At 51.7% G+C, this 27553-nt stretch overlaps 1 protein-coding gene across 4 annotated transcripts in view; it reads right to left on the bottom strand.

Annotated features, from left to right (window-relative positions):
* The window catches only part of LOC120908423, a 38113-nt gene that overhangs the window by 5815 nt on the left and 4745 nt on the right, over positions 1–27553 (bottom strand). Inside the window, exons 2-9 of one of the 4 annotated variants that reach the window (XM_040319393.1) lie at positions 25883–26324; positions 19048–19220; positions 16837–18542; positions 16111–16707; positions 15396–16043; positions 12213–12339; positions 3371–11641; positions 39–514 (exon numbers count right to left, since the gene is read on the bottom strand). In XM_040319393.1, coding sequence (XP_040175327.1) covers positions 39–514; positions 3371–11641; positions 12213–12339; positions 15396–16043; positions 16111–16707; positions 16837–18542; positions 19048–19220; positions 25883–26310 — 12426 coding nt within the window. In that variant the 5' untranslated portion in view covers positions 26311–26324. Of the gene's footprint in view, positions 1–38; positions 515–3370; positions 11642–12212; positions 12340–15395; positions 16044–16110; positions 18543–19047; positions 19221–20919; positions 21268–25882; positions 26325–27553 lie in introns of those variants that run through there. The other 3 variants (XM_040319392.1, XM_040319391.1, XM_040319394.1) reach the window with 3 other exon arrangements.

Raw genomic sequence — 27553 nt, 5'->3', positions numbered from 1 at the left:
ACCGGGATCAAATCAGTCCAAACGCTCTCTGCCCCTACCTTTACGTAGGGATCGCTGCGGTTTCGCTTTGTATCGACCGCCGCCAAATCCTTGCACTGCTTCACGTGGATCTCGAGCGCGCCCTGCTTGTAGTTGTACTGCATACCGAATTCGATCTGTCCGCGAACCGTAACAGTACCATAGCGGCCCTCCCCGGCGCCGGAGTACACGCTCGCCATCGAGTCCGATCGTACACCGAGCGAGCTAAGGCTGGCGCGATTCTGATGCAGTGCCACCAGCCGGTCAATGTCTTCGTCCGACTGGGACGGCCAATTGTCGCTGGCCCCGCCGGCCGATCCGACCGGCGACGACACGATGCTTCCGCCCTTGTGCTGCATGCCATTCGAGGCCGTACCGTCGCCCTGCCGGTCGTAGCCGTCGCCCGCTGCCGAGCGCGAACCTCCGCTGCCGTGCGGATCGTCCTCGGTGCCAAGAGCGCCTGTCGATCCCGTCAGCTCCGGGCTATGGCTTTCCTCTGAAAAAGCGAAAAGGATTGATTAATTGGATTATTACGGAAAACGTTTTTTAGAATTTTTATCCAGTTAAACGCAATTGCAATTTGAAATCTCACTTGTGTGTGTGTGTGCGATACCTTTCTTTTACATACGTAAGATCAAGGTTGAACATGCTTGTGCACGAGTAGAAAAAAATCACATGCAAAAGCCAAACGAGGTAACATCCCAACCACAGTTACGCCGGTGGTGGTGGTTGTGATAAAGAGAGCCCTTCCCCGACCGTCTCTCTTCGCTCCAAGCTCATACAGGCGCTTTCGAGGCTAACCTAATTCGATCTCACCGAGGATCGCTTTGCTCTCCCGAAACGGAGAGGCCAACCGTTTCCGGCAGCAGACGCTAAACTTCTTGCGCAAACTATTGTCCCCGCTGCTAACGTCGTCCAGCTCGAGCGATTCGAGAAACCGATCCGACACTGACCGAAAGCTATCGTTCCAGCCCCAGCTAGCGTTTTTATTCAGCTTGCGTATGGTGCTCTTCTGCGACGGTGACAGCGCATCGTAATCGGGACCAGCCGCATTGGCCGAGCCGGCTAGGGCCACCGTGGTGCCGCCTAGCTGCAGTTTGTACGCCTCAAACGCGGCATCGACATCTTCGTCATCGTGGCCGCCCTTGCGCTGCCAGCACGATTCGGTGGAGTTACTACAGCACCGCCAGCAACGACACCACGAACAGCAGCATAACAAACCACTCCAGCGTAACAGGGCACTGCAGCCACATGTTCGATCAGTCGTCCGCGCTTCAGCGCTTCCACCACCTCCTTTCGCTGACCCTTTTCTACTCGCACAACAGCCAAACAGCTTCAATTTCCACCTTTTTCGGGTACGTTTTCTTTCCCTGCCAGTCGATCCTCCTCTATGGGCGGAAGCATTTCCCCTATTCGGTTCCTTGCGCGTATTGCTGTGCTGGGAGACAGTTCCCTTGGTTTCCTCTGCATTTGAAATGTTCACAACACTAACACTTTCTTTTTCCTGTGATTTAAAGTGTGAATAGCTGTGGACGGTGCGCTTTTTCTTCTTCCACCATTTCACTTTGCCCATTATCGTCCTTATCGACGCTCTTTATCACGCGCACACACACGATCACATTTTCACTCGAGCCTGATGCGAATCGAAACAGATCAATCGCAGGACGGGGACTATACGCTGTGCAGGTAGCTTCACACGTTTGTCTGCTGTGTCGATCACTTACATTTACCAATTGACGAGATTCAATAGTCGCTGCATATACCAGATTCGGTTCTACCCGTCTCCCGCCGCGAGCGATACAACCTTGTTCGTTCTCCACCACTGATTGACGACAATGACGACTACGGGCACATATGTACGGGTGACGCGATAGCATATCGAACATGACCATCCAATGCGAATTAACGCTTCCCCCGGTTGCGACACACCTATACACAAATCGCACTCTTCTCGGTGAGCAAATACATATGTGTTACGCCCTTACCCGAGACAAATATCTTCCTCCTCGCTGGAGGAGGAATATCACAGTGGAGCACAAATATAATTGACACCACGGGTCAACAATTACTCTCAATTGGCCCAGATCTAATGTGCCCTCTCAGAACTTCTAACGATCGTGATAAACTTACACACAAACACACACACACGTTGCAAAACAAGTCCGAACAATCGAATGGGGAGTTAAATTATAGATGAATGGTTAACATAATATGCAAGGAATTAATAGACTAAACTCTATTATTGGGCACTACGAGACGCATTATCGATATTATTTGATACCTTCTGCTTTTAGGTTCTAGTTTAAGAAGCAGATAATACACACGAAGAAATTGTCGGCCCTATGGTCTAACCTTCAAATGCACGGCTTCTCAACAACCAATCTAGGCTCATCCTGAGTTTAAATCTAGAAAGAACCATACGTAACTGTCTTTTCAAAAATCTTATTAAAACCCCCTCTTTATGGATGAAGATCGACTGAAACTCAACGATCGTGTACTTGTGAACATATGAAATACTGGGTGAAATACATCTCACAAACAAAATTGAAATCAATTGGAAATATATATATATATATATATATATATATATATATATATATATATATATATATATATATATATATATATATATATATATATATATATATATATATATATATATATATATATATACCATTCTAAACCAAAAGAAAGAATATTGCATAAAATTGAAGGAAAATAAATAAGTAGAGAATTAGATATACACAAAGTTACATACAACAAGGCGTTATAATTTACTTTTTGATGCGCTCCAATGACAATTTCATAATTCGTTTACGGTGAAATTTGATACTTCAGTGTAAAATGAGAAGAAAAAAATGTTAAACTTATTAATAATCTTAAATAATTTACTGTAGAAAACGTTTCAAATCGTTGAAGCATTGAATACTCTTTCATTTGATGTATAAAATGAAAACCACATTTTGGTATAAAAAAAAATTACTTAAAAAATTTACGTTTACTTGCTTTCGATCGCCAATTAGACCTTAAGGGCCGAATTAATCCACCCCGTCCTCCATTAAACCGAGTAAACAGCGACAGGATTGATAATTTCAATGTCTTTTGATGCATGAGCTGCTATACTGTTTTTTTTAGTTGGACTGCATGGCATTCTGTGAAAAAAGTGGTCTAATCACTACCAGACTTGAACAACCAAAATGAACAACAAAACAGCTATTTGGTGAACTAGCCAAAACAGCACGTACGCTGTGTAGCGACCGATTATCTATAGTCCAAAAGAATTTAGTTACGCTTGTCGTTTAGCAATCATGACGTTCTGAACCGAGCCTACAAAAACTCCTGTGAAACTTACCATTGGACAGTTGCTGCATGCGATTACGCCGCTCGCGCCTTGGATACGGTGGCTGCAGGCCCGGCGCGGACATGGCCCGCTTGGGCGCGGACGGTGGCCGATTAAAGCCCGGTGCCCGGTAGCGCGCACTTTTCACATTGTTCTGCAGGAAATGGTACACACTTTGCGACTTTTGTCCCATGCCCACACCACCACCACTACTACTACCGGTGGTAGCGGATAGCGGTTTGGAGGAGGCACCACTGACCACCAACGATGATCCCGGCGTGCCCGGGGCGGACGAGCCGGCGGACGAGGACGCTACCGACTGCATGATGGTCTGCAGATTCGAGGTCGGCAGTCGGGGCAGCGAGTTGGTGGTGCCGCTGGTCATCGTCGTGTTCTGCAAGCTACGCGGTAGCGTAGATCGAGAAGCCAAGACCAGCCTGTTGCTGCTGCCTCCCTTCATGACGCCTTCGTCCGAGTCCGTATCCTCCTCGTCGGCCGCCACACTGGACAATCGGCGCCGACTGCCCGACGTGGACGAGCTGGGCGGGTAGTGTTGATGGTGATGTTGCTGATGAGGTTGCTGCTGCTGTTGCACTTGAAGATATTGTTGATTATAATGGTGCGATTGCTGCTGTTTCGCCTCCCACAGCTCTTCCCGATCGCCGCCTATGCTGCCGCAGCTCCGTACGCGGTCCAGCTGCTCCTGGCTAAGGTTTTGATTGTTAAACAGCAGATCGCCGGCCGATCGGCGCTTCGCTACCAGTATCGATTTCGAGGAGGACGAGTTGTCCAGCATGGACAGCTTCGTGCGCGAGTCGCCGTTCGCGAGCAGCGCCGACTCAAAGCTTCCGCGCCACGAGAACCGCTCGTAATCGCTCGCTTCTCCTCGTTCCTCGCCCACCATATCACTACCGGTGCCGGAGTACGGATACTGATACTGTCCCTGCGTTCGCTGGTCGCTCAGCAGCAGGTCGTGGCTCTTGCTCCTCGGCAGCATCATTGCGTACGAGGCCGACGACGACGACGACATACCAGCAGCACCACCTTCGCCTGCTCCCATCTCATCCTCTTCCTCCGGCCCACCGGTGAGAGTGGTCGGACCGGGTGCTATCGCTCCCACGGCCGCCCCTCGTGCCCTGTGATGATGGTAATGATGCTGACGCTCGTTGCTCTCCGACGTACTGCTATCCTCATCGTCCTCCGTCGTGGTAGCCGAAATGTGCTGATGGTGATGATGGTGATGGTGATGCAGATGATGATGGTGGTGTCCCATTGCACCGGTCGCTGACGCACTAGCGCCGGCCGCACCAATTCCACCGCCCGGTAGCATTGTTTGACCCGACTTGCGGTGACTGCTGATACGATGCTGTTTCGGTGAGACGCTGGCGTGCGATTCACCACTGCTGACTTCGTGCATTAGCGCCACCAATCGGCTCCCGATATGGTGCATCACCTTCGCTATCAGCGGTGGCGACGAGGAGGAACTGTTCGCTGCACCAGCCGTGCCCGTAGCTGGCGATCCGTTCGCACCCGTATCGATGGGTTCGTCGCTTGTGTCCACCCTTGCTGGAGGCTCGCTCACAACGACCTTGGAAAGGGACGCCACCAAACGCTGATACACGAAGGCAGTCTCTTTGCTGAGTGGCGTTTGATGGTACGGTGGCTGATGCTGCTGCTGCTGCTGCTGAAGGTGATGATGGCGATGGTGCGCTATCAGCGGCGATTCTTCCTTCTGCGCCACCGTCACTAGGCCACCGTCGCCGATGTCACCCTCCTCGTCCTTGCGGGCGCTGCTCCCGTCAAACTTGCTAATGATCTGCCGACAGCTGGCCGAAATTTCCTCCTGCAGCCCGAACGGATTGCCACCGACGACGGCGGCCGCCGCTGCCGTCCCCTCCAGGTCGGAGCTGGTGTAGTCGGACGAGTCGTACGAGTCGGACCACGTGTCCTCGCTGCTCAGGTACTCGACGATCTCGCGCACCTGCTCGTCCCGTATGCCCGGCACCGTTTTCATCAGCCGCGTCAGCTCGCTCTCGAAGTACACCAGCTGGGGCGGTTTCGTACGCATGCTGGCGGCGCGCGGCCGAGCGACAGGCGTGCTGCCACCCTGCTGCGGTGTGTTCGACCCGCTCACGCCCGGCGTCGAGCCGGTCGAGTTGGGCAGCTTGCGCGTGTTGGCCGAGGCGGCCACGAGGGATTTGAAAAATTGGCGCATTTTCGACATCATCAGGTTCGTCTCCTCGTCCGAGCTCCAGTTGTTAAAGCTGTCCTTGCGCACCAAGTTCACCAGGCCTCCCTTTGGCAGACCGCCGGCCGAGCCGGGCGAGATCGGTGGCCGCGCGGTGACGCTACTTTCGGGCGCACGTTGCGCCTCCGCTGAAAGCATCTCGCTTCCGCCTTCTTTGATGTCCGCTTTGCCTTCCTCCAGGATGGGTTCCACCGTCGCCGTGGCGATTGCTTTCGAAGCCGAGCCCGCTTGGTCCTCCTTTAGCAAATCGTCGTTGCTGCCAATGAAGCCACTGTCCCGGCTGGTTTGCTTTCTCGAGTTTTCGATCCCTGCGACTGGTAGAAGCGATGGACTGCCAGGCGCCACCAGACTGCCACCCGCATCGAGCGGAATCGACGGTAGCGGCGTTTTTCGACTATCCTCCGACTCGGATCCAATCGCTCCCGGGCCAGCGTCCCCAACGAGCGCATGGTGCTGCTGCTGTTGCTGTTGCTCAGCCCGCGCCAGCGCTGCGTCCATCTTCTTGGCCATGAACTTTTTCTTCCGCTTGCCTATCGTGTCGTGCAGTGAGGCCGATTCCGTCCGTTCTTGGTGCGCATACAGCGCAGACGCCGATTCGTCGCAGGTATCTGTTTCGGAGGAGTTGTCCAAATCGCCGCTTCCACCAATGACGGCATTCCCTGAGCTGGGGCCACCACCACCGCCACTCCCGGCGATCATACCAGTCGCATCGTACGATGAACCACCACCGGACTGGCTAACGTTCGATCCGATCGACTCATGACCGTGCTGCTGCTGCTCCGACTCCTTCCCTGCCAGCAGCAGATTGTCCAGCGAGCTGTGGGACCGTGTCGCTCCCCTCGCCCTTACCAGCCGCTTGCGACGCTGCTCCGGACTAGCATGGCCCTCGCTATCACTACCCACGCTACCACCGCTTCCGTCCGATCCGTTGCCACCGCCTCCATTGCCAACGCCACCACCACTAGCGCCGCCGCCATTCCCCCGATCGCTGGTACTGTTGTACCCGAGGAAGCCGGTCAGGAAGTACTTCTCCAGCCGGGACGACGCCAAATCGGCCACCGAGTCGGCGGAATGGTCTCCCTGCTCGTCGTCCTCCGGATCGTGGCTTTCGAACGATGCTCCCGACAGCCGCGCCGCCGACGCACTTCCCGACGCCGTCCCACTGCCCAGCGAATCGTGCCCGTCGCTGCACAGCGAGCTGCTTTCTTCCGACATTTCGCTCTGCTCGTCGTGCAGCATCATGCCGTACCCGGTTCCTCCCGCCCCATCGGCGCCATCCACAGCTCCGCCGTGCTTGCTCGAGCTGCCACCACCACCACCACCAACGTCCCCGCTGAGTCCGTAGAAAAAGTACTTCTCCAACTCGGAAGCCGACAACCGATTGGCCGGATCGCGCCGATTGTCACCATCGTCGTCATCGTCGTCCTCATCGTCTCCGCCGCGGCCGCCAGCGTCAAAGCCATGCTCACCACCGCCAGCTCCCCGTGCACGGCCCCGGCCCCGCTTGCGACCATGCGTCCCTGCCGATCCACGACCCTCCATCTCGCTATCCTCGCAGCTTTCCTCCACGATCGTGTGGAGCGTAAAATCGATCGCCGTCCGGTTGTAGCCGCGAAGCTCCTCCTCGCGATCGTTCGCGAACGACATCTCCTCGCTCGAATCGTCCAGATCGGAATCGGTCGCCGTGGTCGTGGCGAACTCCTCCTCGTCCTGGCTAATCTCCTCCACCCACGAGTCATCGTCGGCCAGCCCATCCTCCAGGCAGATCACCGCCGACAGTGTGGCCGAGCCGGTCGTTACGGTAACGTTTTCACCCTGCGTCACGTTACCGTTTTGCATGTCATCACCGTCATCATCGTCGGCCTCGTAACGTTCCATCTCACTACTGTACAACTGAGCCGCCGCTGCTTCCTCCATCGAGTCAAAGCTCACAAAGTTCTCACCACCATCACTACCAACACCATCCGCCGCCGCGTCGTCATTTTCACCTTCCCGCTGGACGGGCACACATTGACGCGGGTACGATTCATCACAGTCACTGCCACGATCAACACTGTCGTCACTACGGGCGCCCTCGTCCATGACGGGGCGGTGGTCCAGCTCCAGCGGCGCTCCAGCAGCAGCGATCAATGTCGTCGCAGGGTTTTGTTCATACCCCTCCGTTGAACTCTTTCGATCGTGCTCAGCAGCATCCGCACCAGCAGCAGAAGACGACGATGGCTGCTGCACTGCTGCTGTGGTGTGTACGTGGTGGTGCTGCTGCATGGTACCGCTACCACTACTACCCGCCGGACGCTGCGCTGGCAGACATTCTGGCAGACTGGGGCAGGTCGTTTCTGTTACACTCGCCGTCGTGTGCTTCAGCAGCAACTGCTGCTGCTGCGTGACCTCATCGGGTACAACGGCGACGGACGGCGAAAGAACGTGAACCACTTCTTCCTCACTGGCCCGCTCTGCTGGCCCGCTTTCGGGTAGCACCAGCACCGTTGTGGGGGTGGAGGAACTTGCTACGTTTACCTGTATCTCGGCCGTTTCTTCGTTCGTTTCGCTGCCGTCGTTTACACTTTCTCGATGATCACTGGCAACGCGAGACGATGGACCAGCTGCCGTGATCATAACAAGACTCGTGAACTTGTTGCTGCTGTTACCGTTGCTGCTGCTTTGGGGTGTAGTAAGGGGTGATCTTATGTCGCCCAGGGCAGCAACCGAGCAACCCGTACTGCTGGTCGTGGCGCCACCACCAACACATTCACGCTCCGTCGTCGCGTCACTGACGCAAGCATTCGCGCACCCCTGCGCTGGTGTTGGTGTGCGCACGCGATACACACCTGTAACGCTGCTAATGCTATTACCGTCCGTGCACGACGACGACTCGCCCGTTTGATGGTGTGCGTGGTGTTGTGGTTTCTCTTCCACTTTTATGCTATCGCCCTGCTGCTGCTGCTGCTCGGGAGGGTGTTTCTGCTGGCAACAATCTGCATCGAGCGCAAGCGTGTCGGGTGCACCTTTCTCTTCTAACTTTTGCTGCTGCTGCTGCTGCGGCGGTTCGTTGTGTGCGTACGTTTCACCAGCATTCGCGCTACGTTCGATGTTTGCTGGTGGGCTGCTGCTGCTGTCAGTATTGCCGCTTATGCGGCTTCCTCCTTCCACCTCGTCGTCGCACTGCCGTTGTTCCACATTGCTGCTGCCCTGCTGCTGTTGCCCGTGATCTACCAGCGCCTTCGCTGCGTTGGCCGCTTCGGTCGTTGGTGGGGCGGACCGACGTCCGCTGCCTACGATCGATTCGTTCTGCTCTTCGATTGACACCTCCGCACTTTGGCGAACCAATTTATCGTCCGTCTGCTCCTCCGCCCGATCGGGGGATATGTTTTTCACTCGCTTTAGCACCACTATCCCTCCACTACCACCACTGCCGTCGTCGTCGTAGCCCCCCGCGGGGGGAAAGCCTGCAACCTCACCGTAACGGCGACGGTTCGCTTCCGCCTTTATCGATTGATTGTCGTTGTTGTTGTCGCTGTCGGTATCGGTTGGCCCTTCGCCATCATCGTCGTCACTGCTGCCGCTGCTGCCGCTGCTCCCCCGTCCCGGATTAATCACCATTACTGCGCTGAACCGCTTCCCACGGCTACTGCTACCACCAGCACCGCGTGGTAACCTTCTTTCCTCCTCCTCGTCGTCATCACCGTCAAAGCAACAACCGTCATCATCATCATCATCATCGTCATCATCTTCCCGTCGCTCGCCGCCGTCCTCGCTGTCCGACGACGCGGAGGAGCTGCTGCCCCTTTCCCTCAGCGACGAGGCGGCGGACGAGGCCGAAGTGGCGTACGGACTGTTGCTGTTGCTCCCGTCGGCCAAATGGAACGAGTACTTTCCCACCCGGACTTTACGGATGCCGCCACCGCCTTCCTCTCCGTCCTGCTGCTGCTCCAGGGCGGCGGTGGTGGTGTTTTCCGCTTCACTCGACGATGCACTCGACGATGACGGTGAGGATCGGCCGCCCGTCTGGGCCAGATGGTACAGCAGCTCGTACTGCAAGTGCCCATCCGGCTGGCCCTCCCCTACCATCACCATCGTGCTATTTTTAGAACCCTTCCCCAACCACTCACTACGGTCGCACTGTTTCACCTCCTTGCGTTCGCTTGCTTCCTCCGCCCCGCGGGAAGTCGTCGCCATCGCCGCTTCCCTTGCTTTCACTACTGTTTCGTTAGCCGCGGGCGGCGTATCGTCGCCATCGTTTACCGTTCGCTTATCGATTCCCGCACCCGGTCGATTATCACTCGCAACTCGATTGTCGTCGCCGTTCGCCATATCGCGCGCTGCCCCAAACTGCTGCGCCGCTGAAGCTTCTACGCTTTGTTGTGGGGCGGTCGGCGGTTCGCGCTGCTGTAACGCGATATCGGGCAACCCGTCGGGCGACACAATGGCAAGCTGCTGCTCCATCGTATCTAATCCTGCAGCACCGGCTGCGGCGATGGTGGTGGTGCCCCCAGCTGATGACGGTGCCGATGATGATGTTGCCGCACCACTGGCACGTACATTACTGTCCGGCGCAATCTCGCGTGTTTCGGGCCGACGCGAGCGGCCACCGCTATTATCTTGCGCTTGAATGGCGATGATATCGTTCGCTGCGCTCGCCGTAACCGGAACGGCGGCCGTAACCGGGAACTCACCTGCGCGCACTGGTGGTACAACAACACCGCCCCGATGTAGCAGTTGTAGTGCAGCGGCAGCAGCAGCAGCATCAGCTTCGTCAACCACCGATGACGACGACAACGAATCGCGATCAGATGAACGCAACGAAGAACAGCGGCGGGCGCTATCACTTACACTACCAACCGCACCAGTAGGCGACGATGGGGCTGCTTTCTGCACATGCACTCTACCACCAACACCAACACTAACACTGCCAGCAGTGGACGCGTTTGATGCACTGACTGCACCGACAGTCGACACAGGGCTCCGACCAGTTCCGAATACACGTTCCGATTCCGCACCACCACCACCACCACTACCGCTACCACTCTTGCTGTGTCGCGCAGTAAGATGCTTGCACGTGCGCACTTTCGTAGCCGCATTTCGCTCATTATCGCTGCTGTCATGGCTTTCGGATGTGGCACAGGTTGCTTCGAGCAGTTCGCGACGCGCACTACCACCACCAACACGGCACGCACATTTCGGATAGTTGGGCAGCTGCTGCTGCTGCTGCTTTCTGCCTACGGTCGACGGTTCCGGTTCCGGAGCAACACTACTACTGCGCACGCTCGCCGCCTCACTTTCGGCAAACTTTTGCCACAACTGCTGCATTAAATCCGTGCGTATCGCGAACTCTGCCGATGCGCCACCGGCCAGCGTGTCTGCCGTAGCCCCACCAGCGCCGTGCATTAGCAGCAGCTGCTGCTGCTGCTCGTACAGCCAGCTCTGGAAGGCTGCAATCGGCACTGGGACGGGCACCGGCACCGGTATCGGTACGTACTGCATCTGTCGACGGTTGCAGCACTCACAGTGACAGAACGGCTGCGACGACGGCGCGGACGTTGGTGGCTGAGTGTCGGGCTTTCGGGCGCCGCTCGCTTTGGCCGTGCTACCGGTCGCCGCGTTCGCGCACTGCCCGTGGGATAATCCTTCACATTTCCCCAGGCCCGTTGCCATTGCAAGCATCTCGTAGAAGAAGGCACTCTTCGCTTCGTCCGCACCGGGCATCATGTCGGGCTCGAAATAGTCCCAGTCGCACTCGTCCAGCGAGGGAGCGGAGGCCGCCGCCGAGTAACGGTGACGCCTGGCATGCCGCATCGCGGTCGAGGACGAGGTCGAGCTGCTGTCGTACTCTTCCTCCTTGCTGGACGAGTCGGAGCTGAAGAACACCAGCCGGTACTCTTCGTAGTCGGGCGGTAGCATCGCGGCTGCTCCGGCTCGAACGCTCTGCTGGCCACCGATTGATTGCATCCGCCCAGCAGCTTCCGTTTCCGACGACGAGTAGCCCCCGAGCGTGCCGGACTCGTCGGTCAATCCATCCGCACTGCTATGGCACTCGTCTGTAAGTGAGGGGTCGTGATTGCGCCAGTGCAAAACACGTGGAAACCGGGAATCGTCCCCCAAACGGGATGACAACGAGATGATTTATAGAACAGAAGAGAAACGTTTTTTCGTCAGAACAAAAGAGACACGCAAAAAAACATACGCACAACGCTATACCTAGGTCTACCACCGTACTCTAAAGCTCGTCACCTTCAACTGTTAGGCACCAGAACACACCAGAGAGTAGAAATATTAGCACATTATACACGCATTGTTCTACACAGAGAGACACACAGAGAGGGAGAGAGCGAAACGCAAACAAACCCGAGCCCTGCAGCGCAGCGAATGTTAGTTGAGCGGTTTGGAATTAGAAGCAAAGGTTAATTCTAGTACGCAACCGTACTTCCCAACACACCTACGACACGTGCGTTCTTGCTTCCAAAGGCACGCCACCTACTAAACAGCTTCCCACACCCGTTATTAGGCACTCATTAGCGACGCTTCTACTGTTACATACACTCCACACCACACACACACACAAGCGGATTTCAAATACATTATTCAATATCATCATTACAACACACTTACGGTTGGCATTGGATGGTTTGCACTTGTTCTCTTCCCGGCGCTGCAGTACCACCTTCTTGAAGATGACGGCGGCCGCTTCGACCGCATTCTGGATCTCCGCCTCGCCCAGCGTGGTTTTGTTGTCCTTCTGTAAGAGCAAAGCAGGCAAGCAACAAAAAAGTCATGCATTACTAGTTCATACAATTGTAGAATCAAAAGAGCTGATATTTTAATTGAATCAATTTACTTGAACGCGTGGATTCAAAACCGAGTCCCGGGTTAAATAATGGACAACAAATAAAAACTTTAAAAAATAAGTATTGGTATAGTTTCAAACGAACGATCGATCACGACCGATAGCTCATTATGTGCAATAGTTCACGGATGAACTAATTGTTGGTTCATTTTTGGGCAAAATTTGTCCTCTGAGGGACTGTTCAAATTAATTTGTGTTCATTTCAGAGTCTTTCTGGTTCATTTTAGATAATTGTATATTCATTTCATTTCAAATTTTTGTTTCCAGGGTCCTACTAGATATTCATCCTGTGTTTATACACTGTTAATGTTGAAATTGTATCAAAGAGACGTGTTATACCCATACTGCTATAATCAAAAATGTAGAATGTATTCATCGATCGTTTGTCAAATCTCAAGTTACCCATACAGTAATAACTGGAGCGAGTCGATCGGTTGTATATTCAATGTATGCGTTAGCATATTTGTAAGAAATGGTAAGATTTTACATAAGATCTGCTGTAAACAAAAGTCGTCATCAGGTTGTTAGAAGAACATGACATGGAAATAAACAAAATTAACTATAAAATACTTCATTAAGTTTAACAATTATGATCTCAAAAGGACTGGTTTGTTCCTGGTTTGAATAGAGTAATTTTAGAAAAAAAAACATAAACCATTTTTTCAACCGTCATTATATCACAAATCAAAAATTATGTTATACATATGACTGAAGATTATTTTTCTTCATCAAGTTCATCGCAAACTATCGACCATCATCGATCGTTGCTCAGTATAGCCTCATTATAAAATCACGTAAAAAAAAGATTGAATAAATGAATGAATCTGCCTGTGTGATTGATGATCCTTTTTCGTTGTTGTTAAGATCTAACTAGATCATGTCGTCTTACAAACGTTTTATTTTACTATAAAATTGATGTTTTTGCCATTGGTTAAAGTTCCCGAATCGGAATCATACTACATCTGCCATTGGCCATGACGATTCATGTGCGCGTTCGACATTAAAACTGACCTAACACAAGTACCAAAAGATCCAATAAAAAAAAATCATTATCCTTGTTGGCACGATATCGACCTCGTGCGAAATCTGTCAGGCGATTGTTGACAAATATCGAGCTATCTTGATAATAGCTCGAATAAGTCACAATAAACCCCTCAGATGGCGCTATAACATATAGACAAGGACGAAAATACGAGACAGCTAGATCTCCAACATTAGGGCCAATTAGGAGAAAGTTCATCTACAGTCAACTTTAGGGCAAACAAGGTCAAGGAGATCAGCTGATCGAGTAAAATGCCGCCATCGCAAAAGGGACAGTAGCAAAAGTCAAGCGAAAGAAGAAAGACTATTTTTTGGACTGTGCGGCGAAAACCCTATATGCGAGAGCCAGTTGCAAGAAAGTCTACAAAGCTACCAAAATAAACGGATTGTTACCAGGCGTAACAACAATCCTTGAGATTAAGAGCCCGAAAAAACTGCCTTATAGTATTCTTCTTCTAATTTGGCGTAACGTCCTACGCGGACATGCCGGTCTATATATATATATATATAGGCTTTCGAGACATAATTCATTACCACACAGCCGGGTAGTCGATCCTTGCTACTAGAGGACGGTCCATTCTAGGCTTGAACCCACGACGGGCAAGTTATTGAGTCGTTCGAGTTGTCGACTGTACCACGGGACCTTGTAATATTCATGAACTATAACATAATCGGAGCGGTCCCGTACAGTCGTCAACTCGCTTTTGGAATGACTATTCATAGAAGATTCAATCGAATCGTATCGTGTGATGGACACTAATCACTAACTGTGATACATGATACACGAAACTTTTTAAACGGATCAAATGTTAAAAGAAACCATGATCCTCAAACCATTTTAGAATTAATTTGCTAAAAATATTGATTGGATAAGGATTCATTAACTATCAAAGAATGCACAAACTAGAGGTGTGCCAAATGAACCAGAACCATACGGTTCATTCAGTTTAAGTGAAAAAATGAAAGAGCCGGTTCACAAGAGAAGAATGCTATGGTTTTTTTGATACACCAAAATTTAAAAAAAAATCATGAAAATGAGTGCTAACATTCATGGTCATTTTGAAATAACGAATAGAAAACCCTTCTAACATTTATGGTCATTTTGAAATAACGAACAGAAACCCTACCAACATTCGCAAATTTAGAGAAAAAAAAACCCCAACAAATGGTCGATTTTAAACCGTTTCTGTGAATTGCTTTCTAGGATCAAATTGTAGACTGTCAATATTGGCTTGCTTTTCATGCGATTATCCAACGTATTAATCTTTGGTTCTTCCGATTCACAGACTTTACAGGCATTGCTGTTTTGCAAAAGAACAAAAGAATCACACTCAGTTCACTCACGTTCACTTAAAAGAACCGAAATGCCCACCTCTAGTATAAACTATCACTTAGCACTCCAGTAAACTATCACCTCCGCACTTAACATCAAAACTCTTGTTAGGTAACTTGATGACTCTTTTGACTAAACGATTAGCCGAAATTAATAATCTTGGATCTTTTATAATATTTTACAAGAAACACTGATCAAATCAGACGTGTTTATAGTGAAAATATTGAATAACTGCAATAGCTTTCAATTTTAATGGCTTTTATGGCTAATATTGTGGAACAAATTGTAAGTTACTGCTATAAGGTCAACTTTCCATAACTATTCTCGATTATCTTACGAAAGAATTGTAATTTTTAATTCAAACTAATATACAAAAAATAACCATGAATCTTCTTTGAGAATCATAAAATTCATGATCGCAAATATTCAATATTGACCACCAATTTAAATCTTTAGAAGCTTCACAAACGATCATAAACGTTTTGCACGGCTCAGTTTCATGATTCGATTCGTATTTTAAATGATTCTCGTAAAACAAGTTTCAACCCAATCACAACATTAACGCCATTCTTACCGAGGAGGGCGGTTTGTAGGTGAGGTTGATATGCTCATCGCTGCTATTGTCGTCCGACTGATGGCCGGCACTCTCGGAGAAGATACCGTCGTCGAGCGATTTCGACACGTCCACGTCCTGCCCGCGGCTGCCGTACTTTTCCTCCATCAGCTTCGACGCCACAATGTCCAGGCTTTTCGAGTCTCGCTTCTGCAGCCGCTGGCGCTGCAAAATCTGCTGGAAGGCCGATATCTTGCGCTGACCAAACGACTGGAAGCCACCGATCGCACCACCGCCCGTGCCGGCCAGTCCTCCACCGCCACCGGGCACGTTACCGGCGAGCGTCGTAGCCGACCCGCCGTAACCGCTGGTGCGCGTGTTGTTGCTGCTGCAGCTCGACTCCGTCACGATGCCGGGCGAGACGGACGACGGGCCGCCACTGCCTGCTCCGGTGTCCGGTGTCTGGTACTGTTGTGCCCCGTAGCTTCCCGGCTGCAGGTTGGACGCTTTCGACGTGATCGTACCGCAGTCGAACGATTTGATGTTCTTCCTGCGCGGCGAAGTGCTCGACCCGATCGCCGACGATGGTTTGTGCTGACGATCCTGCAGCTCCGTCAGTGGTTTCGGTGAGGGAATTTTGCTCGAGTCAAGCTTTTTCGAATTATACACCTGTGAAACAATTACAGTAGAACGATTAGGTTTCTATCGCAGAGCACCCGGCACCCAGCACGCTTACCTGTGTATCCTTTTCCGGATGTGACAACGACCGACGAGTGATCGGTTTCGGCGGCTTTGCAGCAGGTGCCTCCTCCGAGATGGAGCGCATCGTTTCCGGTTTCCTTTTGGTCGGCTCACTAACATGGGCAGCAACTGCTGGGCCGCCGCCAATAGCACTATCGACGCCATCGATCATGGCACTAGTGCCGCCACCTCCCAGCTCGTCCTGATGATCGTACACATCGCGCGATTTCCGGCGTGATCGCAACCGATCCTTTCTATTGGCCATTCCGTAGCTAACGCCCGGCGTTCCGCCCACCGAATCGGGACTGGAATCGTTCGGTACAAATGGCAGCCTTTGCTGCTGCTGTTGCTGCTGCTGGTTCTGCATCAGCATGAACGCTTCGTTGCCGCCTCGTGCCGCCTCCTCACCGTCCTGATAGCTGACCGTCTCGATCGGTCCGAGCGAAAACTCTTGATCCTCGTCGTAAAACTCGTCGTATCCCGACGACGCTGCTGCTGCTGCTGCTGGTCCACCGCCGTACAACTCGTAGCCCATCATCATCGTACCGTCCTCCGCCGCCGCCATCGTTTGCTTCGCCTCGGCGAACGTTTTCTGTTTGGGAGATGAGGAGGAGGATGATGAGGTGGTGGTTCGTTTGTCTGCGGTGTGCGGGCCGTGCCCGGCAACGCTATGACCAGCGCCACCGATCAGCAGCTCGTCCCTCACGTGCTCTTGACGTACCAGTCTCGGCGAGCGGCTGCCGCCCGGTCCGCCGCCCCCGGTCGGTATTTCCGGCAGCATGCGGCGCCCCTCGCTCACCGTACCCATGCCGAGCAGGGCGGGCGGCGCGCGGGCCGCCGGCGCCATCGTGTACTCCTCGTTGCTGTGGCTGCGCACCTTGATCATCTTCGAGGCGACTGCGGACGCGAGCGAGGTCGAGGAGGAGTGGCTAACGCCGGCGATCGGGCCGCCGCCGCCGATCGCCGCTCCCCCCACCACACCACTGCTGACGGTCGATGCCGAGGGCGAGGTGTTGAGGTGCGTCGGGAAGTGCTGCTGTGAGTGGAAGGGACGTGGTGCGGGTGCGGCAGGTTGGGGAAAGAGAAAGGAGGCTTTCTGGCGCGGCGAGATCGGCATAAACTTCGGCCCGTGCTGGTGCACCGACAGCGAGTTCATCGTGACGCCGGCCGGCGCTCCCCCGGTGCCGGTGCCGTCCGTGCCGACCAGCGAGCTGCAGGAGGAGGCGGCGGCCAGCGCCATCGGCAGCAGCACCGGCGCCGACTGGGGGCCACCGGGCGCGGCCGGCTGCTGCTGCTGCTGCTGGGCGGGGGCCATGGCGCCCGCCGGAAGCGTGTTTTGGCGTGCAAAGTCGGGAGAGCGCTTGATGCTGTGCGGTGACAGTTGCTTTTTGGGAGGGGAGGTGGGAAGCAATTTCATGTGCTGCTCGGGATTGGGGAGTGTGGCCTGGCGGGTCATTTGGTAGCTGCCGGGGCGCGCTCCGCCCCTACCGCCCGGCCCGACCTGGTGCGGGCTGGTGCCGGCGCTTTCGCTCGCCCCCGGGCCCGACTCGGTCCCGCTGTCGGGCGACTTGTTAAACACCAGCCGGTTCGGGGAGGTGGGCAGCTGGCGCTGCTGACCTACCGGCGGAGGCCCCTGCTGCTGCTGCTGCTGCTGCTGCTGTGACTGCAAAGGCTGCGTTGACAGGGACGAAGAAGAGGGTGAAGAATGGGATTGGATCTGTAATAGGAACGGGTCGTTCGTGTTCGAAGGAAAGGTGGACTGACGTACAAAGGGGGGAAAGCGCTGCTGCTGCTGCTTGGACATGATCGTATCGAGCCCGTCCCGCTCCGGCGACTTCGAGTACAGATTGGTCCGGCTGTTCGGCGAGGAGGACATCATTATCTTCGGCCCACTGCCATGCAGCGGTCCACCGCCGCCGCTCCCCCCCTCCAGCTGCATCTCGTTCGGTTTGCAGGGCAGCGTCGACTGTCGGCGTATTTTGTAGCGCGCCGCGAGCGGCGACCGATGGTCCGACCCGGTCTCGTTGTCCGCCTCATTGTCCGTGTGGTACGGGCTGGTGCCGTACTGGGGGCTCGGGCTGAGCTGCTGCTTCGGCGACACGGACGCGGCGCCCGGCGGCATCAGATTGTTATTGCTGCCGTAGTAGATGGCGCCACCGTCCGGGTTCGGCAGCGTCGACTGTCTCGGGGGCATGGCGCGGCGCAGGGCCGCCGACGGCCGGTGATTGCCGCCCATGTGCTCCTCCGCCGCCGCCATCGCCTCCTCCTCCTCGCCGTACTCGTCCTCGTCCGCCATCGAGAGGGGATTGAAGTAGGGATGCTTCACCAGCGACGGGTAGCTGCTTTGCGACTGCTTGCGGGGCAGGTGCGGGTTCGGGTAGGGCTGCACGTCCGGGTCGCGCGTGGCCCCGTTATCATCTTCTGCATCTAAACAAAACAAAACACGACGAACCATGGATTAATTAAGGGGTGCAGTGCAGCAAATTCCCTTTGTTCCATCTCTTGCTCTCGCGGACTCCCGTTGCCCGTTTGCTCCGGGTCCTTTGGCAGAGCGGAGATGAAATGCCACTACCCAAAGATGATCTCTACCGAGCCTACAATGATACAAGGAGCAAATAAAGTTCCCTCTTTTGTGCGCTAGAGATGGAGTAAAAGCGGATGACGATGGAGCGATATGGCTACAGAAGAAGAAAAAAAAAGCACGGCAAAAGAGCATGAAAAGACTACAGAAATCTACAGATGAGCAGCGGCGGGATGATTCTCCGAGTGGTCACTTCCACCTTCATCCCTCCCCCAGTATCCTCCCCCTTTGGTGGATGAAAGATGTAGTGCATAGTTTAGATGATGGCGATGATGGGCGACCGATAAACAACACCCTGTGTTTCGCTCTCTCTCTCGCTCTGGTTCGATGATTCCTGCGGCGGTGACTTACTGGATATTGTCCACGAGCGGCGTATGCTCTTCCTCAGCCAGTCCGTCGTCGCGGACGTCGTCGCCCCGGCCGGTAGGTAGTCTTTCGAGATGGAGCTGCGCCGCTTCAGATTGCTATCCGCATAATCGCTCATCCAATCGCTTTCGTCGGCCAGCTGGCTCGGTCGTTCGGGGCTGCAAAAAAAACCGGAAAAAACAGTAATGAGCAACACACACAAACTTTGTTGCGTAGGTCTCTAAGAACTGTGGAAATGGTACGACTGGGAAACACTCCCTTGAGAGCCCAACCTTGTTGTTGAAAGTGTGACTTTGTTCAAAGGAGAGCCGTTTTGGCCGGGGTGGGGAGATGGAAGGAAAAGGGAGGTAGTTACGAAATAACTGCGAAAATGCGACAAGCAAACCCCGAAAATTGCCGCATTCCCACAATATACCAACGCGTCTGGAGAGAGCCTTAAATAAATACATTTTGCCCGCCGCCACCACCAGCAGAAGGGAAGAAGATGCTACAGTGCGCCGCTAACGCCTATTTGAAGAATGATAAGTCACGTAAATTAATATTCCCAGTGCGGGTATATACACACACACACATTGACACACAAACCCACCGGGCTGCTCTTTGCCGTGTCTTCTGTTTGCGGAAATGGATGTTTCTGTTGGACTTTTCGGGCGGAGTTCAAACTACCTTGCGCGCGTTTTGGGCCGTTGCGCAAAAATCGAACAGCGCACGATAGAACAAAAAAAACTTACTAATCGGCAAGACAGGAGGAGAGAGCAAAAAAGTGTGCAATTAGTACCTTGCCACGGTCGAAAGAAATCACAGCCACACACACACACACGCGCAGTGGGGTGGTTGTAATGTGTGGTGGTCGTGGACGGCCTCATATGCATAAAAATGAGTCGCGCATTCTCTTCTTCGCGCGCCCGCGTGTCCGCGGCTGGACGTCTTGTGCGCACACAAGGGCAAACACACAACGGCACCACACAGCAACACACAAGCACTCCAAATGCACCTTCTAGGGGTGGTACGTATGAGCGTGTGTGTGTGTATGGCATTTCGCTTACGGTTAACCCGGTGCGCATCGCCTCGAACCACACGCAAAAACGGCGGCGGCGGCGACAGTCAAGTGACACTTGTTCGATTTGATTGGAATCCTGCATTGGCATGGCAACGACGCGCAGCACGCTGGAAAGATGCGTTTGTCGATGCAATGTGGAGGGGGGGGGGGGAAGCGGGGAGGTTTTAACGCCCCCTTCATTCGAGCGTACACACACGCACACACACACACAAGCCGTGTATTATCGTTTTCTAACAATAAAGAACGTGCGCTGCTTTTTTTGTCTTCCTTCCACACTCTCTCAACGGCCATTGATCGGAAGTGACCGGGAATTGTGAAAGGAAACAAACACACACACGCACACACACACACACATGGGTCGAGGCTTTTCACCCCGTTTTTCGATGCTAAAGGATGTGTGTGAACACACCACACCACGAGCCATAATTAACCATTCGACACATGTCGTCGATGTCGCTCTTTGGATCTTCACCTTCCCACCCACCCCCTACCCAAGGTATCGCTTCTTCGCCACAACTCAACGAACCTTTTCTTTGCGTTTTTTTGTTTTGCTGTTTCAAGTCCATTCTTGGCCGGTTTATAGAGGACAGTGTCGGATGGGGTGGAGGGGGAGATGGTAAGAGAGGGAGAAGGTTTCTCCTTTCAATTTCAAGCTGGAGAGATGAAGCCGAGCTCGGCTATTTTTAAACACCGCAGCAGCACACCCGCAGCTTTCCGTCGTCCTGATTAAACCCCGTTTGCAACGGGGAGCGAGCAAGAGTAGGGAAGGGAAGGGGTAGAGTGCGGGTCAAACTCACCTGCGCGCTTAATTCCACTACAATCGAGAGGTTGTTTTCTGTTGTTTCTGACCCAAAAAATCGGACGACCGCACAACACACACTTTGCTGTTTGAAACGGTTATCCTTTTGTTGTATCGCTTCTTCTTCTTCTTCTTCTTCCTCTTCTTTATTCTACCTTATACCTAACACAACACACAAATGATTGTCAAAACGCACTTGCTACTGCCGTTGGTCACGCACACGCGAGATTCAATGGCCTCCGCCACGGTGATGCAAAAGATCTGGCCCGGACCATTCAACGCACCACGCAGAAAACGGTCTTGCCTGCTCAACTGTTGCTTGCGTTCTTTACCATCCATACACACAGAACCAGTCCAGCAGCGCCACCGCCACACACGCTCGCTCAGTAAACGCGCAGACCCCACACTCGCATACACCTGCAGCAAACACACACACAAAAAAGCGTCACAACGCACGCACACACATGTACGTTCTTCGTTCAAATTTATTCTCGTGTTGAGCGAGTGTGTGTGTGCCGTGTAAAGTTGTTGCGCTATACACACAAAGAGCGCCCCGTACACACGCTGACTAAGCGAATGGGCCCAGATGGCCCCGCTAACGTTTGTGTTGACAGCTCGCGTGCTCGCGAGCTTTTGGGAGCAAGTGTGCGAGAGCCACGGCCACGGAAAAGCTTCACCAGATGCATGCTATCTCGCTCTTTCGCACTCACATCGCCGATGGCAGGTGAGAAAGGGGAAGCAAGATCTTGCTCTGCTGCGCTTCCGAGAGAAAGAGAGAGAGAGCGAGCGAGAGAGCGAAAGCTGCTGCCGAACGAGAGCGAGAGTGTTTTGACATTAGAAAAGGGGAAGTTACGGTGAAAGCTCACAAACGTCGCCCTGGGGAAAGGGAAATGTATCCCGGGAAACACAGGATCGAGCGCGTGCGGCATACACAGACGCGGTGGCCCACCTGTACGTGTGTGCATTTGTTTTGACGCGCGCAGGTGTGTGTGTGTTTATGGTGCGAAAGCAAACGGGCTGCCGCACTACCACACACACCCGGACATGTGTTGCTTCATCTGACAGAGGGCGCCTGTTGCTAATCGCGTTGCCTTGTGTGCAGCAAGCAACAGCTCCAGCGGTCCTTGTTTTTTCTCCCCCCTTTCATCTTCGTCTATCACACCACTTTACGTAATGTCACCGCGCTTGTGTGTGTGTATGTGGGGGGAGGATGGGACACATCTTCTAGGAAGCGGTGCAACAGATTTTCTACCCACCACCGGCCCCCTTCCATCTGTTTTGTGTGCATCTTTTGTAAGCACACTGTCGCTACTATGACACGCTGTTCGCAGAACGATTGAAAACGTTCAACTCTTCATCTCTCCTCCCTCCTCTCCCACTTCACCTACTGCAACCACCACCCGCCCAGCCGGGGTGTAGTTTGGTCCGGGAGCACCCAGCGTTTGGCTCTCGCCCGGGAGTGTGAGCGGAGCTGTTTTGTACGTGTGTTTTCGAGCTGACGCTGCCGTTGCCGTTGCTGTCGGTGCTGCGGGCGGAAATTCCGTACGCTTTTAACTGAGATCGTGTTCTCTGTGCTGTGGGTGATGCCTTTTTTAGCCATGCTGCCGCGCGCTCTGACTCTATCAATCAAACTCAACTGCAGCATCCACGCGTCCCTTTGGTTTCTGCCATTGAAATGCTGTCTTAACCCTTTGGGTTGCCGCCTTTATTTGACTTGGATTTTTACATGTTATGAAATTGCGTTTTTTCCTATAACACTGTTTATGCTAGCAAAGAGATGAGTATTTAATATTTTGTTACAATTGAATTAAGTTTTTATTTTTTTAATATTTTATAAACTATTAACTCTCAGTAGCATATAGCATATATTACTAATTTTGGCACGATAGTCTAACGAAAAAGCGTGTCGTCTTCTTCAAGACCGGACTTGCCATCCGTCAACCCATTCCCTGGGCTGACTTTTTTCTGCTGTGACCGTGACCTAGGCCACCAATGCAGGTGCAATGTGCTCAACAAATGACAAGCAGGAAATACTGTAAATACAACCACCAGATACAATACCTTAAGCCGTAGCCATTCCCATAAGAAATGCAGTCAAGTAAAATATTGCTTTTTAAAAATCCTTAAATATATTGTTATGGGCAATATTATTAAATTGAAAGTTTATGCGCTTTTGTTACTTATCTCCCTTTCCCTGTTTATGTACAATAAATCAGAGAGTATCGTTATTTGTTTTGCCAAAAAAATATATAATTATTCATACATTAATTATAGGTTCATTAAAAAAATCAAAGATCTTATATGTTGGTAAATACGTTTAGTTTGTATTCAAAACAACATCAGTAATTCAAATAAAAAGGGCGTCGTACAGAATATGTTCCAACAGCCTGGGGTCCGCGGACCACTTGTCGTGGGAATCGAACCACGTCTGGACTTGTAGGCGCCGACGCATGAATTCAATGAAACCAATGAATCATCGAACCATCACCCCGCTGGGGTCGTGGTGATTGTGTGTTAAATTTACAGGGCACTGGATACAAACCACAAAAATGTCCCCAACACCGACACCGACATAGACAAATGCAAGAGCATTCCAGAAGGACACTTAAGGCCCGGATCGATGAAAACTGTTGCGCCTACACATTTGATGCTAAACAGTAAGGATATGGAACTTTCGAACTCAGGGAACAGGTTTGATGCAGAAGAAACAAATCAGGGGTTTTCATGTTTTTCATGTGCAATCGACAGAAAAGAAATATTCAAACTATCTTCACAAATTGTATTAAATAAACGATTAAGTGCATAAAAGTACTAATACTAAGGTACTAATGAAAATACTAAGCGTAAATAACTATTTATCGAATATATTTTGGCTGAAAAACGTGATATTCGACCTACGCAAAAATTGGACTCACGACACCCTTTGTGAACAGTCCAATTGGAAATTCCTATTGGATTCCAAATGAGCCTGTCAAAACTAGATGCTTATTGTAATAATCTATGCAGGGGAGAAAACTGAGATTATGGAGAAAATCGTATACCAGCTTCCGCGTATCTCTTACACTGCTTGTACGGGGATATTCTGAAAACTTATATTCTGAAGCTGTTTAAAAACTTATATCCTGAAGCTGGATATTCTGAAGCTGTTTAAAACGATCTTAACCACACATATTGCACTACAAATCAACTGAACTTGTGGTCAGGTAAGTACTTCTGATTTTAAGCAGATGGAATCAATTTTTATTGATATAATTGTTGATTTGTGTGTCCAATATATGTCATAAACATAGCACATAAACAAATTCATCGTTTACATGACAAATAGAAAAATGGAAATTTCCAAAACGCTTTTCATGTCATGTTGTTTATTGCACAGCTTTTGGTGCAAATTGGGGGCATTTAAAACAAATTTTGTATTTTTTAACTAAAAAGATGCATATTATTCAAGGGCTTTGATTGTGGAGCGCTTTGGCTTCAAATTATTATAATGTATTTCAACAGAAAAATTTTCTTGGCATGGATTTCTGGTAATACACGAGCGATTTCATCAGAAAAATACCAAGACAACATAATAATTCTCAAATAATTCTCAACCATTTTTATGACTTCATATTGAATGCTTCTTTGCGTCTAAAGAACATATCCATAGCAATATGCTGTAATTTTGATAGTCTATTTGCGCCTCACATCTTATAGGTCTAGAAATGGTTTTAACTAGTGATGGGTAAAGTTGGCAAAAATCCGGAGTCGACTCCGATCCAACTCCGATAAATTCGGAATCGACTTCGGAAGGTAGGTCCGCGCTGTAATATCCGGAGTCGTTCGGAATCGTCCGAAATCGCCCGGAGTCGTCCGGAATCGCCCCGAGTCGCCCGGAGTAGGAGTCGTTCGGAGTCGTGCAGAGAAGCCCGGAGTCTTCCGGAGTCGTTCGGAGTCGTCCGGAGTCGCCCGGAGTCGGAGTCGTCTAGAGTCGTCTAGAGTCCAACTCCGATTCCGAACGACTCCGTACGACTCCGAACGACTCCGAACGACTCCGGACGATTCCGAACGACTCCGGACGACTCCGACTCCATTTTGCCGAAGTCGAAATCGGACTAACAATAGTCGGAGTCGGATCGGAGTCGTGGGTGCTCTCCATACAGCACATCACTAGTTTTAACTAGTAGTCTTAACATAGTTCTGTAGACGGGCTCTTTCAGTTTTAAGTGAGTTTAATATAGCCTTATAGGTCATACACGACATTCAAATGAAAAAGGAAGACTTCATCGAATAACCGTAGCAACAGCGTTAAAACTATGATAAGATTTAAAATGTTCCTTGGGTGATAACAATCTCTACCATCGATTTTGATGCATTTAAATGCATGTGGACGCGATTAATAGAAATTATCGAAGAAATAACACTGGCGTCGGTTTAAAGTAAAACTGGCAAAGAATGCCTCCGGTGGTGAACTGACCGACAGAAAATATATATTTACTGTGGCATCAGGGCTTACTAGGGGTCAGACACATTTATAATTTATTCTAGTACATCATGGCAGTTTTTGAAAATTTAAAAGCGGTGTGGCCCTGGACTGCATTTGAAGAAATTAAAAAAAATATATATTACAAACTACCGGAATTTGAAGCTGTCCGTAATTTGAATCTTATCGGTATAGTGACATCGACCAGAATTCACTTTAAACAAAGGTAGGCAAATCTGAACAGGTCTAGAGCCAATTCATGCATTACAGACTTTGCAGACCGAATCTCCGGGCAATATAAAAGATCAGTATTTCAACTCGGAGCAGCAATTTAGCAGTAAATAAAGAATACTTCCTCTTGCCAATCGGTCCGACCGGTTCAATTAAATCATCCCTCCCCAAATACGGTAAGGAACAACCCAAAACAGGGCAATGCTACAAGACGGGCCTTTTGAACAAAAGTATAATCACACATCGCCTCCACAACACCAGTACTTACATGTGTCTGGGAGCATCGAACGGTTTGCGCAGCGATTGCGTCACGCCGTGTCCTAGTAGCGCGACGTCCGGCAGCATCTGCGAGGTAGTAGCGCCTGCGGTCATGCCCGCCTCCTGCTGGTGGTGATGCTGATGATGCTGATGGGGGTGATGACCAGCGCCAACCACCACTGTACCGGCCACCCCCGCCAGATGCTGTTGGGCGACGTGCGACGAATGGTGCATCGGATGCTGATACTCGACGGCTGCTGCTGCTGCTGCTACAGAACTTCCTACTCCACCCTCACCGGCTCCCATGGTGGTGGAGGACGCATGGTACAGATTGTTGTTGGTGTGCAGCTCGGTCAGTGTTGGGCGCGTGCAGGAAGCGGCCGATACGGCACCCACCGTCCCGGGCGTTGGTGGCAACCGTGCCCGTCCGCTAGCCATCGTCGTGCCGCTGCCTGTGAACGTGAAACCGTGAAAAAGCGAATGAAACAGCGCACAGGAGAATAGGGCTGGGGAGTGGGGACCAGGAAAAGGAGGCGTGAACCAAGGGCGCAGCGAAGAGGCTTTTCGACCCATGTTTGTTTAACTGTTTGTTCATTTGTTTCGCCGCTTCGGCTGCCAGTTCCTGTGCCCTTTCTAAGCGCACTCTTGCGGAGGCACTCTCTCGCAGCGCGTTGTTTGCACAGGTGGATACGACTGCCGGTGGACCGGAGAGACCCCCGCAGGGCCGAGATAATTAAATTGTATGGCAAGTTAAAAGGGGAGGAACGGGGATTGTGGAATGAAGGAAGAAAAATGTGAAAACATAACAATAACCAACAGTTACATCAACATGTTGCTTAAAGTACAATATTAATACACAATCGTACCGCATCACTCACACACACACGCACACACTGGACTCGCAACTTTGGAACTTCGAGACAGACGTCACGATATCAAATTGCGACCAAAGCTGGGTTGGTAGGCGAACCTCCTCTTCGCTGCTTGCACAAGCTGGAACCACTTTCCGGGCAAAAGATTCTTACGACGAGTGCTCGGTTACGAGTAGGAAGCGGTCAATTTCCTTCTTTCATTAGCAAAGATGCCCCCGTAGCTGCTGCCCCTGGCCCGGCGTTTGAAGATGTTTGCCGCAGAGTGGGAAGAAGAGAGTTGGGAAAAAGGAGGATCATTTCCTTTAACATGTTGCTTTTATGTAACACGCGCTCCGACCGCTCCCTCGCTCCACAGTGCAGGCGGCCAAAAGATGTAGGCCCGTAGGGGAGAGGGAGGAAGGGAGCGTAGACACAGAGGGGGGACAGAATGGGTGACAAAAGTTTCCACAATAACCGCGTGGCTCGATGGCGACACTAAAATCGGAACGCGTAGAAGGATCGACAACAAAAAAACTACATTTGCTCGGTCGCGTGCTATTGATTATTTGGGTGGGTGGTTGGGTGGATGGTTGGGTTGGTGGATGGCTCGGGTGATATCTTCACATCTCGTTCGTTATGGGGTTTTGCAGCACGCCAAACTAATAAAAGCCCAGAGCAAACCACAGCCCAGAAGAAATGCTGGGTAATTTCAATGATATTTCCATTCCTTGAACTACTACAACAGGGGGGGGGGGGCAGGTGGGGGAGAGAGGGAGGGATAGAATCACACACACACACACACACACAATGACGCACATGGACTGGCGGGC

Source organism: Anopheles arabiensis, chromosome 2 (genome assembly GCF_016920715.1).
Source record: "Anopheles arabiensis isolate DONGOLA chromosome 2, AaraD3, whole genome shotgun sequence".
NCBI lineage: Eukaryota > Metazoa > Arthropoda > Insecta > Diptera > Culicidae > Anopheles > Anopheles arabiensis.
This window is presented reverse-complemented; position numbering and strand designations above follow the sequence as displayed.